General features: G+C 44.9%; 1 protein-coding gene across 2 annotated transcripts; it reads right to left on the bottom strand.

The window, feature by feature from the left end:
• Nucleotides 1–1,728: 1,728 nt before the first annotated feature.
• Nucleotides 1,729–16,144, bottom strand: baz1b (bromodomain adjacent to zinc finger domain, 1B). Of its 2 annotated transcripts, XM_079166935.1 has the most exons (21): nt 15,433–16,144; nt 13,919–14,035; nt 12,751–12,895; nt 12,329–12,521; nt 11,936–12,057; nt 11,579–11,776; nt 11,295–11,483; nt 9,881–11,189; nt 9,590–9,751; nt 9,222–9,360; nt 8,968–9,131; nt 8,701–8,815; nt 8,515–8,613; nt 8,010–8,187; nt 7,429–7,614; nt 7,140–7,287; nt 6,400–6,547; nt 6,126–6,241; nt 4,910–5,049; nt 4,690–4,796; nt 1,729–4,497 (listed from the first exon to the last, which is right to left on the bottom strand). In XM_079166935.1, exons 1-21 carry the CDS (start codon nt 15,549–15,551, stop codon nt 3,819–3,821), a joined length of 4,773 nt encoding a protein of 1,590 aa, XP_079023061.1. In that variant the 5' UTR covers nt 15,552–16,144; the 3' UTR covers nt 1,729–3,818. The 2 variants fall into 2 exon arrangements, with proteins under 2 accessions (XP_079023061.1, XP_079023062.1); XM_079166936.1 differs by lacking the exons at nt 1,729–4,497; nt 4,690–4,796; nt 4,910–5,049 and adding an exon at nt 5,241–5,479.
• Between the last annotated feature and the right edge of the window lie 383 nt (nt 16,145–16,527).

Raw genomic sequence — 16,527 nt, 5'->3', positions numbered from 1 at the left:
AAATGGACGAAAGTGTGAATCTTCTCATTCATATTTAAAATGTTTGCTTGCTAATATTTGATCAGTAACACTGGCAAAGTACAGATGAGGCTACTGTCGTTGTTTGCAGGTATTTGGTCCTGAACTAATGTATTGGACACATTTCAACCTCATGCCGGCGCGAGGAAAAGTAAAAGCGTTTCAACAAAATGTTTCATCCTGAAAGAGGGCATAAATGTCTGCAGCAAGTTTCCTCGTATAGGATTCTTTCAGATCATGTAACTATTTCTGAGCCTCTAAGTCTTGCTACTTAGATGATGTCTTTTTTTTTACCTCAACAGGGAGTAGAAGTTTGGTGATTAATGCATGTCTCAACTATGTTTCACTGCGTAGGATGCACCGTGTGAGGAATGAACAATACCTAAAACACCTTTCATGGGTTTGGAGAAACCCTGATAAATCTTCTAAAGACTTCTAAAAGTCGATACATCACGACTGTATTGTATTATTCAGGTTAACAACGAGTTCTTGAATTCTAAAGAGGCTTGAGTTCACTAGAAGTTCACTCAAATCACGCAAGTGAGTTCAAGCAAATGTTTTGTTTGTTTTGGCTCCATTTCCCAAACCAGTCAGCCACCGAGAAGTCTCTGTCACAGCGACTCAGTCGGCAGTAAGACTCAGAAATAACAACAAAGGATGCGATTTCCCTCCCAACGCCTCAGGGCCCGTAACTCACAATGTCCTCAATCTGCCATCAACTTCTTTTCTTGTGGGTCAAGAACACGGACCTGTAGCCTCCGTCTTCTTTTGTGGCTCAAAATGCTGCCAAGTTGCAAAGACTTCCGGGGGAAGACGGACATGAACGACACGCTTTCATTTCAAAGTACAGAGCTATCAGGAATGTCTCTTTAAAAATAAACATGTCTGCATTCTTATTTCCAAGATTAGATTTTATTTTTATGTTTATAATAGCTGAATCCAGCCGTCACCGTGTTTGAACGCTCAGTAATCAAGCGCTACGTTTCCACTGACTTTTCACATCTCTGACCTTTTCTCTGATCCATCTCAGCCCCAAACACCTGTTGCCAAATTACAGATGGCTCAGCCGCTGTCAGCACTTCTTCCTGCTGTCCTCCTTGCACTCTCCTCTGCTCCATGCATCACGTACACACCCTTTGCATAACATTCAGTCTATATAACTTTGGGACTTTCCAGTTTCTTAAGTTATCTTTGCTGCTTCCCATCACCTGTACGGGCGCATGTTTGTGGAGAGAGCTCCCTGTGAAACCTGCTACTACCGACTGCAGCTAAATCATTATTTTGGTCTATATGAAGCCAAATTCAATGGCCGTCTAGTCTAGACTCGGTAATAACTTTGTGTAAATATCTTAAGTTTCTTGTGTCCACAGCTTTCTTATTGGTCTTTTCTGTAAACTGAGTGAATTGAGGATATTAATATTGTTCCTTAAAGTTCAATATGAAGTGAATTATAGAGCCCGAGTTGTGTGATTAAGGCCAAACTCCATCATCACAAGCTTAACATTTTCCACAAATATGTTTTCATGGCAGAAGTATAAGTCCAAGTTGCTCAGACTCCTTTCATAAATACTGAAGCCATTTCTCCTCCGTAACGTCACTTTTGATTGTGTTTCAACACAAACAGATTTGAAGCTAATTTGGCTTCTATTAGAAGCCGGCGATGCTCCTGAGAAAAGAGTCCACATCAGAGAGTAAGACCATGTTTGATATTTTATTAAAAAGTAAAATTAGACACCAGTCGGCAGTCACGGCTAACCCGCTTTCCTCCACAATCATCGTCTCATTACAAGGCTTTACAGATGGCAGTGATGTCTGTGTGTCGGACCAGGGGGACGCTCATCGGCTCAAATAAAACAGGGAGAACTACGGTTTTCGTCCATAGCCTTTATTGGAAATTCTTTACAAGTGAATCCTCCTAACCTGCCCAAACCCAGCTTTAGACTATAAATATATATATATAAAAAAAAAAAGGAAGTGTAAAAGACTTTTTTGCAGTTCCCCAAAGAACAAAGAAAGCATTTACAGTCGGGTCTCAACTTGAGAAGGGCAGTCACCTTTTTGTTTGTTGAAATGTCAAACAATTACAACAGTGATTTAAACAATTTGTGAATCGTGTCGGGAACAAAGCCGGATTTAAACAAAAATAGGGGGGGGGGGGGTGAAGTCAGAAAGGTGACGATGAAAACCTCACTAGAAAAACACTGAACAGCACAGAGAGAAGAGGTCAAACCAACCACAGTCTCATCGGTGTATATGTGTACATATACATCGCTGGCAACCTCACCACACAAACGACACAAACCTCTGCACATTCAAAAAGGTTTTTTTTTTAAGTCGTGACCGTGTGGAAGTTATTACAAAAACAAGTTGTAGAGCCAAGACACACCAGTGCCACGGAGCTCCCTCTTGTCCTTTGATGAGCAGAGAGTCTCGGCAGCAGTGCAGTGACGGTGCTCAGAGAGCAGGAGGAGAGCACCACCTGGTGACTGCACCAGGACATGCAGGGGAAGCCTTCATTCACCTTTCTGGAGCCGCTTCACCCTCAATGTGTGCGTCACTAAATCAAATTTTAATAAATGGAGCGACTTAACGTTTTAGTTACAAAATGTACAAGTGACTAGATTATGTCTGCCGTGTTCTCTTCATTGAGTGGGAGCGCCCCCCCGGTTATTCAAAACCTTGCCCTTTATTCGAGGTGATTAAGATCAACAAGTTATCATTTACAATACCAAATAAAAATGTGCAAAAAATATCAAATATTCAAAAATGCCCATTTTCTTAACAAATGTCACATTTGTTGTTTTGAACACTGTTTACAAAGGTTTATGCACATCATTTCAACAAAGTCTGGTCCTGCAGCTGCTGGCATAATAATAATCATAATAATAATGATGATGATAATAGGTGCACTTTACACAGGAGTGTAAACTGGTGGCCCGTTGAGGTACCGGTTCTTTTTTAAAGTGGCAGGGCACTACAGAGGAAAGGCTGCTCAGCTCTACACGCCAAGAACCAGACTCCAAGTCCAAGTCCGGTCCGTGTTTTTGAAAGCATCTTGGCACCAAGAGAGCTGAGAAGGAGCTCGCGTTCTAGCACGAAACCGACGCGACTACACGTGTGACCTGAAGTGTCGACCCAGCTTTTGACACAAAATCTGCACCTGGGCTGGGGGGAAAAAAACAAAACAATAAATTCTAAAACTAGTAAAAAATACTATCAAGTTCAACTATAGACTGGCATTTGACCAAAGATAATCTTGGTGTCACGATGCTTAGTAGTAAGAGCGATTTACAGGTGAGAGGAGAAATTCATATCAGTCGTCAGCGTGGTTTTCAAACAAAGAAAGATTTCCAAGAGGGTTTCGGCTACATGGACACCATCTCTTTAACTGACAACGTTTTAAGTCAAATTACACGTGTGTGTGTGTGTGTGTGTGTGATGTTGTCAACTTGGAACAGAAATTAAAATCAAAGAGTCTTAAGAGCTACAAGGACCCATCTATTATCTCAGATGTCTCATTTTTCTTTGTTGAAAAAGAAGAAAAAATAATCACCTATTTTAAACATGTTACAAATATAAATCAGTTTTCTTTTGTCGTTTTTCAAAATATGAACAGAAATTCAAGAACACAAATAAGTCCTTCTGATGATTAAGTCCCGCTGGCTGTGAGGAGGAGGAGGAAGAGGAGGAGGAGGAGATGATGAAGGGCTCTTGATCATTTTTAGAAGAGCGGGACAGAAACTTTAAAGCAAAGAGACGACAAAAAAAAGAAGAAAAGAAAAAGAAAAGCACCCTGGACTTCATGAGCGTTTCTGTCGCTTGGAATGTCGCTGCTTGCTGGACCGGTCCTCGTCACCGCCCCGGCCCCCCCGCTGACGAGTTCTCCGTGTGTCCCGCTCGCCATCGCTATCCTGCTCCCTGTAATCCTTCCTGCCTGAAGTGGTGGAGGTCCTCTTACTCCTCCTCCTGCCATCATCATCCTCCTCATCATCATCGTCGTCCTCCTCCTCCTCCTCACCACTCTCGCTCTCCTCTTCCCTCCGCCCTCGAACATTTCTGGCTTTCTTTCTGTTCGATTTGCCGTTCTGCATCTTCTTTTTTGGTTCCTCCTCCTTTTCTTCTTCATCTTCTTCATCATCTTCTTCCTCCACCTCCTCCTCTTCTTCTTCTTCTTCTTCAGATGTTGCAGCGGCTTGGCTGATGCGTTTGCGTGAACGCCGGCGGAGGTAGCTGAGGCCAGGCAGCAGCTTCTGGAGCAGCTCGTTGAACGTCTGCTCCGTCTTCACCATGCAGGAGAGCACCGTGCTGCCCTGCTGGTTGTACTCCTCTGCGTTGGAGAAGACGAGTTTCAGGTCTTCCAGGAAGTCCTGGGCGTGGCGATACGAGCCCTGGCTGAATTTCCCGAGCATCGTTTGGAAATCCATGGGCTGGGAGATGATGTCCAGGTAGTCCTCTGCCTCCTCCACGGACACGGGCTCCCTGTGAAAGAGGAGCACAGCGTGAGAGGAGAGAAACGCTAGATCATCATCATGGTGTCTGAAGATTTGGTGCCTCTACTGTTAGATTATTAGAACTTCTGGGTGGAAACACTGGTCTCGCACATGCAAGTAGTTGCTGCGGCTCCAGAATAAACTGAATGTCCATTCAAAAGGGATCGTGTTCTCTGCTCACCTGAACGGCCAGCTGTAGCGGAATTTCGTCAGTTTCTTGAGGATTTCCTCGCACCGCTCCAGCTCCAGCACCTGCCGGCGCACTCCTGTTTGGGAACTCTGTCGCACCTGCAGACATCACACACACACACACACACACAATTACAACAACACTTCACACCTTAATTCTTCTAAGAGTTAAGACGTAGCTTCTGTACGAGGGAGCCCTGCTGCTTTCTCACCAGTTCATCGATGTCTGCGGGGCTGTTGGGGCCGGTCCTCTGTTTGCTGCTCTGACTACTTGAAGACGACTGCTTCTTGGGTTTACTTTTGGAAATCTTCTGCCGAGATGAAGACTGCTTATTTTTCTTCCTCGGTCTCACTGTAAAGAAATAATGGAGAGGTGATCAAGACAAGAAGAGGAGGTATAACAACATCTGAAATAACCAAAGTTATGTTAATTTGTCACACAAACTGTTCTCTATAGTTTTATTTGTAACAACTCAATCATAGGGTGCAATGCCGTGAATGACGACAAAGTGTCACTCTAGAAATGAGAACGTTTCTCTCGTGAACTGTTCAGCATTGATGCATCAAACTTCCTATTCGTTATCCTTGACGTGCAGGCTTGAAACGACAGCGGGGATCATCCTGTCGCATACTCTGAGGGAAGCCGGAGTGAAACGTGGCTTCAAAGCAAAAGGTCCAGACAAAAGAGAGCGGGGCCGTAACTCCCCGTCGGCATTCCTCTCATTCCATACCGGCAAACTCATAAGAGGTGAAAAAGGTGACGAGCACCAAAACCCGAAACCCTGTCGGGAGGAGAATTTTATTTTAAATATGAACTAATTTATTAATCAGTTATTAATCAGTATTTCAGCTCCATTATTGCATGTTTCATCACGTCAACAGTCGACACAGTGTCGCATGCAGTGGACGTTATCCTCAACCCAGCAGGTCTGAACGGTAACGGAACTTTAACGGAGGGAAATGAAGACGCTGTAGACATCTTAACGCTGATTGGCCAAGACTCGACACATCAAAGACATTTTATTGCGAAGATCACGACATCACCTTTTCTCCTCGTCTCACTCCAATCTGAGAAACGCTGCCACCCCCCCAAAAAAAACCCCAACTCTACGGATCTACACGATTCACGTGGATGATATATTTTGATTCAAAACGGTGAAGTTTGCATTCCCAACCGTCAGCACCAAGGACCGCCAATTTCCAAAACCAAAACACGATCTGTGACTTTCGGACGACTTAATATATTAGTTGCATTCTCTTTTTATTCTGCGCCATAGTTCTTAAAACGAAACGTCACGCATTGATGACGCAAAGATTACAGTGTGGAGTTGGTCCGTAGAAGTCAAAAGAGACGGAAACTTCTTCTGGTTGAAACCCTTATGGTGAACCATCAGAATCTGGACTAAATCCTCTCTTGCTGGTACTCACAGCTGTGACCCATGGCTTTGTAGTCATTCTCTTCCTCGTCCTCTTCATCTTCCTCAGACTCCTCCTCTTCAGACTCCTCCTCGTCCTCTTCTTCGTCCGTGTCTTGGTTGTAGTTCCTACAACAGAGAGGTTGATAATCAAAAAATCTCAAATTACAAAAAGAGAACATTGTCTGCAGTTATAATTATAAGTACCATACTTTCTCTTGAAAAAACCTAAACCGATAAGCTAGTCATTGAATGAAAAGGTGACAAAGTGTGAGGCAGACGGTCACCTTGAACGGGAGCCACGCCTGGCGACAGTGGGCTGGCAGGCCGGACACAGCCACTCTCCGGTCGGGATGCCGTAGAGGGCCGGCCGCAGACAGAACAGGTGGAAGGCCTTGTTGCACTCATCACAGAGGATAAGTTTCTCATCATCACCTGGAGGAGATCGATATGTAAATCTTTGCTCTGAGCTAAAAAAATTTTTAATTCAGTATGACAATATTTTTGTTTCGGTCTTCACTCCCTGAAAGGCTAACAATATTTGTGTGCAGCTGTGCAAGTAAACAAGTTTTCCTTTATCGTCATCTTATCACTACAGGTTCACCTGTTGGCCTGCGGAGATGGCTGCTCTGTACGTAGACCTGCCTGACATTACTAGTCTTTCCTGCTCTGAGTCTGGCCCTGCTGCCCTGTTTGGATCTGGGTCTAGACTCCATCAGCTTCAGCACAGACGGGTCATGCTTGAGCACTAGACAGGGAGCAGAAGGGTAGTAGAGGAGCACTGCTTCGCTCACACTGCAACTCAATAATCCAGCACACCTATTAAGTACGGACTGACTGTTTCTTTATGAGGAAAAACAGAAGGAAACCATATTTATTAGACAGGAGAGGTGCTGTAGTTCTGTTTTGAACAAAGAAAGCCATGTTATAACAAAAGCATTTCTATTTCAATAAAAGGCATAACGAATGCTCTTATTTCTTTTGCTTCAATTCCTTTCTTTGAGACAGCAGCTGAAAACTAGCCTACCTTTCCTGCGACAGACTTTGCAGCGAGCGTTCTCCGCAGACATGTCCCACTTTATGCAAGCGTCCAGCATCCCCAGCAGGACGTGCATGCGGGAAAAGGTCTGGGCCTCTCGGAGGGCAGTCTTCCACTTCTCGACCGCGGTCGCCACCTGACAGGAACAAGCACAGACTTGTTTAAAGACACGTGAAGAAAGACTTGAATAGTGGTAGCTCAGTGTGTTTCATGAGCAAACTTCAGCATCTTAACTTTCATGTTGTTGTTATGAAACACTGAAACTCGGTTCTCTTACCCTGGCCTCTTCTGCCAGTCTCTTCTCGTCGTCCACCTCCTCGGCCTTGCTGCTTTCCTCCCCTCCTTGCTTTTTCTTCTTCTTCTGCTTCGGGGCCATGAATCCCTGCAGGAACTTTTTGATGACACAGGCCTGAATGGTGATGATGCTCTCACCAAAGTCTTTCAAGTTCTCCATGTCTTTCAACTGTGAACAGTAGAGGAAACGGGGAAGAAAAGGTTACTAATCACACAATGTTTCACAATGTTTGGTGGACAAATCAGAAATAATATATTTCACTGTATAATAAAGACAGGCTGTTTTACAAACATAGTATGATATAATGAAACCTTTTAAAGGTTTATGATGGTTTGTGTACACCATCAATCCTTAAAAACAGGGGTAAAACAGTTTAACCCTATAATTATATATATATATATATATATATGAATAACACATTCTTTTTACCAAATCACTTGCTCGAGTAGACTTATCTGCATATGCCAATACCTTTATCACATTATGCAAAATCCCTTAAACCGGACGATTAAGAATCTTCAGTGAACATTAATATTGATATTGTAGACGGACAAACTAATGACCTGCTCGTCGATGTCTACGTTGTCGTCCAGGTATCCCAGGCCTCCCTTCTGGAGCCGTGAGGCTACCTCTTGGATGTCACTGCGCAGGTAATTGAGCAGCTCTGTGAAGCCGTCGCAGGTCCTGAGGCCCAGTTTGGCCTTACGGGTCAGATGGACCGAGTGGAGGACGTCCTGGTACCTGAAACAGGGAAGAGACGGCTTCATATTTTCTCCATCACTGCTGCATTGTTAAAAACTATCTTGTCTGTTTTGCCCGAATCTTCTTTTCATTGTTCATACTTTTTGTAGACGACAAGCTCTGGTGGTTCTGTATTCACTTAAACAACTTAACAAGCTTGCTGCTGCTATTAATACCAACATAAAAAAAGATAATTTCAAAATAAAGGCACATCTGTGCAAACTGAATGTAAAAGCTTTAAATAGCTCAGCTGGTACAAACCAGGTAATGCTTTAGCTGTACACACGTTTGTTAAGCTATTATCTCTTATAATGAGAGAGTATGCACCTGCTTTGTATCTTCGCCTTCAGTGCACTCTCTCGAACCCCCTGAGGATGAAGACTCTCCACTAGCTCCTCCAGCTCAGCTGCGTTGTCACAAACAAACCTGTATTCAAGAGGCAGAATATTAGAATGGAAGATTGTGTAAAAAGAAAAAGGATTAAATGAAAGAAGACAGAAACAAAGCTCTCACCAGAGGTTCTGTCCTTGGTTGGGAATAGTAGTTTCTATGCAGATGTCTGCTGCTGCTCCCTGCTGGGCTCCCTCACTTATAGCACCGTCTATGCTGCCATCGTCCTTTTCACCTCCTACAAAATCATTCATTATCATTATTAAGATCAAAATATCCACACACAAAACAACACACCAAGCAGAGCGAGATAATGGGTTGCAGAATTGATGCTAATATTTGTTTTTTTTTACATTTCGATGAAGGTAACTTACACTAAAGTTACTGTACCTTGTGAATCATGAGTAGCGGCCGACTCACCCTCCTCTTCCTCTTCTACCTCGGGCTCGGCTGGTTTGTCCTCGGGTGGAGGGGTGAAGTTGTAGTCGATGCTTTCATGCACCCAGCCTTTCTCAACGTACAGACCGGGAACCACGTCAGAGAACAGCCAGTATCTGAACAAAAGCATCCAGCAACCACGGTTATAATTTACTTTGTCCCACAAATTCACATTTATCTGTGTTTAAACAGTGTTCAGCACTGACCTGTTGTGATTTCTGTCAGTTCCCAGTGGGGTCCTGCGTGTGACGAGTCTGGCTTTGGTTATTCCATCCTGAAAGGCCCTTTCTACAGAAGCCCTCTGTTTACGCAAACGCTCCTCCTCAGCCTCCTTCTCCATGCGCTCTTTGGGAAAATAACACAGAGACAAATAAGAGTGAGGTATAGCAACTTAAAATCTATAAAGTAATTAACAGTAGACTGTCTGGCTTTGCTCTAAAAGATCTGTGGTGGAAAGAAAATACTGAGAATTGGTACATGTCCTATCAAGCTCGACAGTTAACCAACTTGCCTTCTTTTGAAAAAGCACATTTTTAAATGGATTAACAGCTCAACTCCTTGCTACAAAGTGTACCTTTGTTCTGTCGGTCCATCTCCTCCTTGTCCTTCTTGGCCTGCATGGACATCAGCCGGCGGCTCTTCACTGTGCTGATCATGTCCTCCGGCTCGGGTTCTGGCTCGACCTTTACTTCTTTTTTGATCTCCTTCTTAGCAGCTCCCTCTTTCTTTTTCTCGCCTTTGAGCCCAGAAGAAAAAAGGAAAATAAAATTAATATATTGGTACTATCAATAAAAGACTAATGCAAAGCTGAAGGAAGATTTAACAATAGAAATTATAAAAACATTTTTAGCTAACCCCCGCCTACCTTTGCTCTCCATCTCCTTTCGCATCTGCTTCTCGGCCTTCTTGCGGTCGTTGACCTCTTTCAGCATTGCCAGACGCTCCTTCCACACCTCGGCTGACCGTTGCTGCATGGCGTCGACGTGGTCTTCAACCGAGTACGTCATGAGTATGCGGTGGCAGAGTGCCACCAGCAGGCTGACCTTCTCCTCGGGGCTCAGCTCAAACACCTCGATTGTCTCGAGCTTCTCCAAGAACTCGCTGGTCACCACGTCGTCGAAGCCGCCCAAAGCCCCCGTGTCCACCGAGCCCTGGTTGCTCTCCTCCCCGTGGGCGTCACACGGCCGCAGGCACAACCGGGCCAGCTCTGAAACCGAGTGCATGGTGAGCGGGATCTCGGATAACGGCATGTCGAGCTCGCTGTAGCCTTCCGCCAGCTCATCCTGCAGCAGCGTTTGCAGCAGCACCACCAGCACACGGTTCAGGTAGAGGAAGCCGGAGCGTTCGCCTGCCAGTGCCTCCATCAGAGCCACTGCTGTGATGGGATATTGGTCATCGGGCATCAGCAGCCCCGCATAGCACTGCAGGAAGTCCACGACCATAGCCACGTCACCAAACAGGGTGTTGGGCAACCCCTCGGGCATGTCTACGAGCTTGAACACCGGCAGAGTCTTGCCACCTTCGATCTCGTGGTCCTCGTATCGGCGCGATTGCTCGCGGCGGACCAGCATCTCCTTCTCGCGCCTCTCCTTGGCCCTTTCTCGCAGCTTCTCTCGGACTTCCTCGCGCTTCTTCTTCATCTCTTCCTGCTTTTCCTCCTCGCTCATGGCCGCCCACCGCTTCTTCTGCTCCAGCAGCTCCCAGCGTTTCTGCACCAGCTCCTTGAGCTCCTCTGGCAGCCGGCCCCGATCATCTGAGGACAAGGTCTTTGCGGCCTTGGAGATGAGGGAGGAGAGGGAGTTCTTTTTGTCCTCCTTGCCCTTGTTCTCCTTATAGAAACGAAGGAGGTGGAGAGCCATAGGGTGCAGGGGCTTCCCCAGTTTGGGCGTACCCATGCCCGTACTACGGGCTCTCTTCTTAGGGCTCCCAGAGGAAGTGCTCTTCGCCAGATGCAGCAGAGTCATCTGCTTCATCTTCGGCGTCTTAGCGCCAGCTTTACCGTCCTTTTTAGAAGCTTTGAGGACGTTCTTATCGCCGCTCTTTCCGGTTTTCTTTCCTTCTTTCTTGTCTCCGGACTTCCTGCCTGATTTTGGAGTGGAGGGAGCTGAGCCTTTGCCTTCTCCTTTCTTTGGAGTTCCAGAGTTCTTCATCTTTAGTGGGGAGCCATTCATTTTCTGAAATACAGACAATATGAGCCCATGAAGCTTTTGAAAAGGGGATACCCCCATCATCATAAAGTAGTAACTGACATGCGATAATGTACATACAAGCCAGCTTACCTGCATGTGGCCCCAAATGGTTGGACTAAGGGGCATGCCTAAAGAGTCTTTCTTTCGTCTCCTTTTCTTCTCTCCCTTCTCGTTTCCTGAATCCTCTCCTGGTGTGTCGGGGGTCTTGAGCCTCTTGCTCGGTTTCCCCTCTGGAGAGGACAAGCTCTTACGCTTTGTGGAGGGATTCTCCGCTAAAAACTTTAGACAAAAAAAGAAAAAAGTGTGAGACAAGGACAAGCAATATCTTTAAAATTGTCTTATGTAGGAAAAAAAAATGACAACAAGTAAATTACCTTGTGTGGATCCAGAAGAAAGTCACTGAATTTGCTGGGCAAGTTAAATTTTTTCACGAGTTCATCTTCAACCACCCAGGGAGCACTCTCGCCCATGCCCAGCCTCAGAGCATAGTGCCTGATGAAGTAGCGCATGATCTCCTTGGTCGGAGGGCGCTCCGTTCTGTAAAGACTGTCCACCGGGACGTCACTGATCACCTGTGAGACAAGTCGTTGGGGAAGATTCAGCGTCAGCTTCTTTCAGAAAATTCAAACTGTGCAGACCTCAAAAGATCATGAACCACAAATGGAAGTAATATGCTGTCATGGTTTCAAGAGACCAGTTGAGACACTTTCTCTTGAGCACAGGATACAGACCTTATCCTCAGTGATGAGCTTCACGTCGTACTTATGGGGAAGGAATTTGGGCATCACCCATCTCCTCTTCTCTTCCTTCATGGCAGTGGGAAGTTTCCTTGGTGAACGTCGTGCTCTGTCACCTGATAGTGAAACAATAGCATGTAAAAAAAAAAGAAGAAGAAATAATCGTGTAGAAAAAGTGGTTGAAACTTTGGGAAATAAGTGGAAACTGGGAAAAAGAAAACATTCCATCTCAAGAAAAAACTGTTTATCTGGGCCTACAACCAATACACCACATGTGCAGTTTAAAAAAAAACACACTGATCATCATTAAACCACAAGTTTTGTCATATCCATATACATGCATCAAAACTCTCTGTTTTCTCTGTTCATGCAGCGATTGGAACTCACTGAGACTCTCCCTCCTGTTCTCCTCTTCTCTGGGAGGAGGTTCTTTCCTCTGGTTCTCCTGACTTGCGTTCTCCTTGTCGCTGGATGGAGAGTCACAGGCACCTTCGAGCTTCTTCTCCCCCGACTCACCCTCTGGATTTTCAAGGGGATGGATCTTCACCACCTTCACTTGCAAACTTTTGTCCTTCCCCACCTGAAGTGAAAAAAAAAGTCTTGTGAGAATCTCAGAACACACCACGAGGAAGTTTTCCTTTAAAAACACCTGCTTTCCACTGCACTACCACTGAGGACGGGCAGAACATTCATCTTAACTTGTAAAAAAGCTTTAGTAAATGGTCATCAAAATATGTCAAGTGTCTAATTTGTTGATAAAATTGCAAAATAAAAGAAACAAGTTTAGAAATGTAACAGGTCAGACTGACCAGGAAGTCACACTCTTCATCCACAGCATACTTGGTGAGGATTTCCAGCCAGGCCATTTCAACCAGTTTGTCTAAAGACACTGTGTTGTGGTGGACCATCTCCAGGACTGGCTTCTCAAACCACTTGGGATACTCCTCCTGAAGCCTGCACACAGAAAATAAATCAGCATTAAGAACAAACATGTGAAGATAAAAGTGCAATACAGTTAAGTGTCTTGCATTCCCATTGTAATAAGCTTAGACTATTTTGCAGTAAGCAAGACACTGATTGTAATGCTTTGATGCTCAGCAAACAAGGCCACTGACATATCAGCCAAATTTACAATCAACTGAATTTTTTTCAAGGGTGTGAAGCAATTTATTCCAGACATAATTTCTTTCACATTGTTTGGATTTCTGCAACACATTCGTCCCTGGGATGAGAGCATTACATAACTGGGCAACAAAGGGCTGGGAGTGACCAGTAGGGGGAGTAAAACCTCCTGGCTGATATAATTAGACAGAGCTTAGAGCTTAAACACAGCCCGTGATCCTCAGTGACTTGAGCTCCGGGCAACTGAGCAATGTTCTGCCCCGTCTTTGCTGTGAGATATCCTTGGCCACACATATATATGGTTTGGTCCAACTTGTACATACAGTATACGCACACCTGGTTGGTGATGAGCGGGCTGACAAAGATCAGTTGACCTATTCTACATTTTATATGGCTGTTTCTTCCCCCATTTTGCAGATCAGGATCAGGAAACTCTCACCAGGCCATTGCAGATTCAAGGATGACTCAATCCCACACCCTCTAAATAGAATGAGAGGAGGAGCAGCAGATTTATCCAATCATAGCAAAGCAGCCAGCCTTGTGACCTTCACTGGGAGAGTACGGCTCTTCCGTGATACTACCGAGCTGCTGTCATAGGGGCGAATCTGCTTCTGAGGGCGTCTAAACAACCGGTGGTGGCATATCTATTTAGAAAATAATGGGAACCAGGGGTTTACTGGGCATCTGAATGCAAAGCACTGCCATCTACTGAACTGTACCTGTGTGTTCTTCACAGAACTCCATCAACAGCCTGTCTGTACAGGCTTTGGACAGCAGAGAGTAGACTAATGGCTCTTATTTCACACATTGGATAGAATCACGTACATGCAAACAAAAACAGGGTGTCATACTAACAGTTCCGTGACTTCTTGTTCCTCCTCCCATGCTTCAATGTGCGTGAGTTGACCGCTTCCAGTGCTCTTGCATGTCCAGATGTGCTCACTATACCTCTGCAAGCGTGCCTCATACTCTCTGTAGGAGTTTGGTTAAAGAAATTACAACAGTCATATGGAAACAGTTCCTCCTTATTTAGCCATGTACTTACTAATTACAAGCAAGACACACGTGGTCTGTCATTGACAGAAATATAGAAAGAGGCCGAGGTCATGGGACACCAAACAAACAGACATAACAAAATCTAAATGTACGGTCATACACTTAGAACTAAAAAGTGTACAAATGGTGTAATTAACAATGCAAAACTGGGAAACAGTACGGGAGCTAGGAGCGAATAATGATGGTGATGGAAGCTGGAAAAGAGTCCTAGCTACCTCATGATGAACAGAAGTTCTGTGAAAAATGTTAACCCACTTCTACAGGTAGTTAATGGGAGTAGAAAGTTAGACTGTGCAACCACTGAAGACTGCAGTAACTACAACAGTAAAGTGAGAATCCCTGTTACTGTAGATGGGACAGCATGGAGAGGTATAAGTGAGGCCTGCACTTCACATGGCTGTTCTTTATGCAATGACGACAAATGTCGATGTTAAAACGTTACATAAAAACAGTCGAGTGAACAAATTAGCTATGCCACTGTAGAAATCCAAATCTACTAGAACTAATGACAACTTAGGTAACCATAAATACAACTTAGAAGTTCATTTCCACACTGCGTGCGTCACATTGGGTTGTCATAACTGACAGTTGAGGACCTCTGACGTTCAAAGTTTTCACTCAGACACCGAAACAAGTAAAGTAACTTTACTACTACAGCATAACCAAAGCTATCTAGCCCCCCAAAATACTGCCATGAATAAATAAACCGATTTTAATCGACTGTTGCCCTCTCTTGTCAAACTCAAAAAAAAAGAAATGCACCGGTAGCTAATGCTAGCTATTCGACAGAGGCTAACGTTAAAAGCTAACTCTTACCAGCCGAGAACATCCTCAGCCAGAGAGAGAAGACGACGGGCTATTGTGACATAATGGGATACCTAACGTTAGCAGCTTGCGAGCTAACCGCGCTAGCATTGATGGCTGTCAGCCGGGCCGTGGACGCTGAAAGTGAAAGGACGTCTTTATAGTCTCTCTATATTTAACTATGCATATTTATTTCCCTAAGTGCCACAAAAAATAATTTCGCTAGCTTTGGGAAATAGCCAGCTAACTTAGCTGCATTAGCACAGCGGTGTGAACATTAGCTAGCTAGCTAGATAGCTAGCGAGTCATCAGTGTAACGTTACACTGTGTACATGCGGGTAAACATTAAATGGGGAAACCGCCAGGTAACATCAAATTAGGTTCATTAGCTAGCTCTCCGGTCCTTTATATGGGGCTATGTGAGCATCGGTTTAGCCAGCTAGACAAAGTCACGTATACAGCATGCCGAGTGGCTCGATAAGTCTGAGCATCATCACGTTAAAGGATACTCTTTGTTCCTGAAGGCCTCCTTGGTGTGCTCGATGATGTAGACCTCCTCTCCCGGGCCTGGTGGCTCGGCTAGCGGCTTAGTCAGTGGATACGGTTTCCGGCCTAAAAGCGGTGCCATTTCCAAATCCACAGATGGCACGGGGTGCCAATGGTAGAATTAAATCTTCTAGTACAATAATATGCAATAATATGTCCTTAGCATGTATGCAAGTGTCCCGTAAATATCTTAGCACGTCTCACGTTACCGCCGGCAGGCCCGGCTCCAACGTGTAGCAGCTAGCTGGCTAGCTAACGCAAACGGGCTCAAATGCTATCTCGTTGCAAAACAATAACAGTGCGCTTCTTCTTGCCGCCCGCCTCATTGCATCCTTCTTCTCTCCTCTATTAGCGGTGCCATGCTGGTTTTACGCAGTGTCTCAGATGTAAACCAGGTTGCCGGACTTGTCGCTCGGTATAGTTAGTAAACTTTTAGCTCCTCCGAGTGAACATGTAAGGGTGAACCACACCGAACTGCTCAGTTCAGAAGGAGGTATGGCGCGTTGAAGACTCCAAAGTCTTTCCAAACTAGGCCAGTTCTCGTTGGATCACTTGTATTCCCCGCGTGTTCGTACTACCGGAGCTTCTTGCTATCGGATAAGAGAATTAGCAAGTGCTACAAAAAAAGTAACCTGGATCAATCAAGAGGTTAATTCCTTGTCGAAATGGCGGGAGTTTCTAGTCCACCGGCACACGTCCGTCCGCAATCGGAACTCCGTTTCCCCGGCAGCAAGCAGCGTCGCGAACACGCCCCGCCCCCTCCCGACGTTCATTGGCTCCCTCAGTAAAGCGCCTTCGTCGAATTGCTCTGAACCAGTCGCTCATTGGCTCATGTGGCCTGTCTGTCACAGTAGAATATCCCCTTCAAATAAACCACGCCCGCATCGAATATAGATGAGAAACTCGAGGTCAGCTGACGACAATAAAGATTATATGATCTATTTAACTCATTTATACTAAAATACATTTCAACACTCTGATTATGTATTTGATTAAAATTGTTGTGGAATTAATTCCCTCTTGAATTATTGACTTAATTTCTGAATCCATTGTCTGGT

Source organism: Pholis gunnellus (genome assembly GCF_910591455.1).
Source record: "Pholis gunnellus genome assembly, chromosome: 9".
Taxonomy (NCBI): domain Eukaryota; kingdom Metazoa; phylum Chordata; class Actinopteri; order Perciformes; family Pholidae; genus Pholis; species Pholis gunnellus.
Note: the sequence above shows the minus strand (reverse complement) of the source record. Positions and strands in the feature narration are given on the sequence as shown.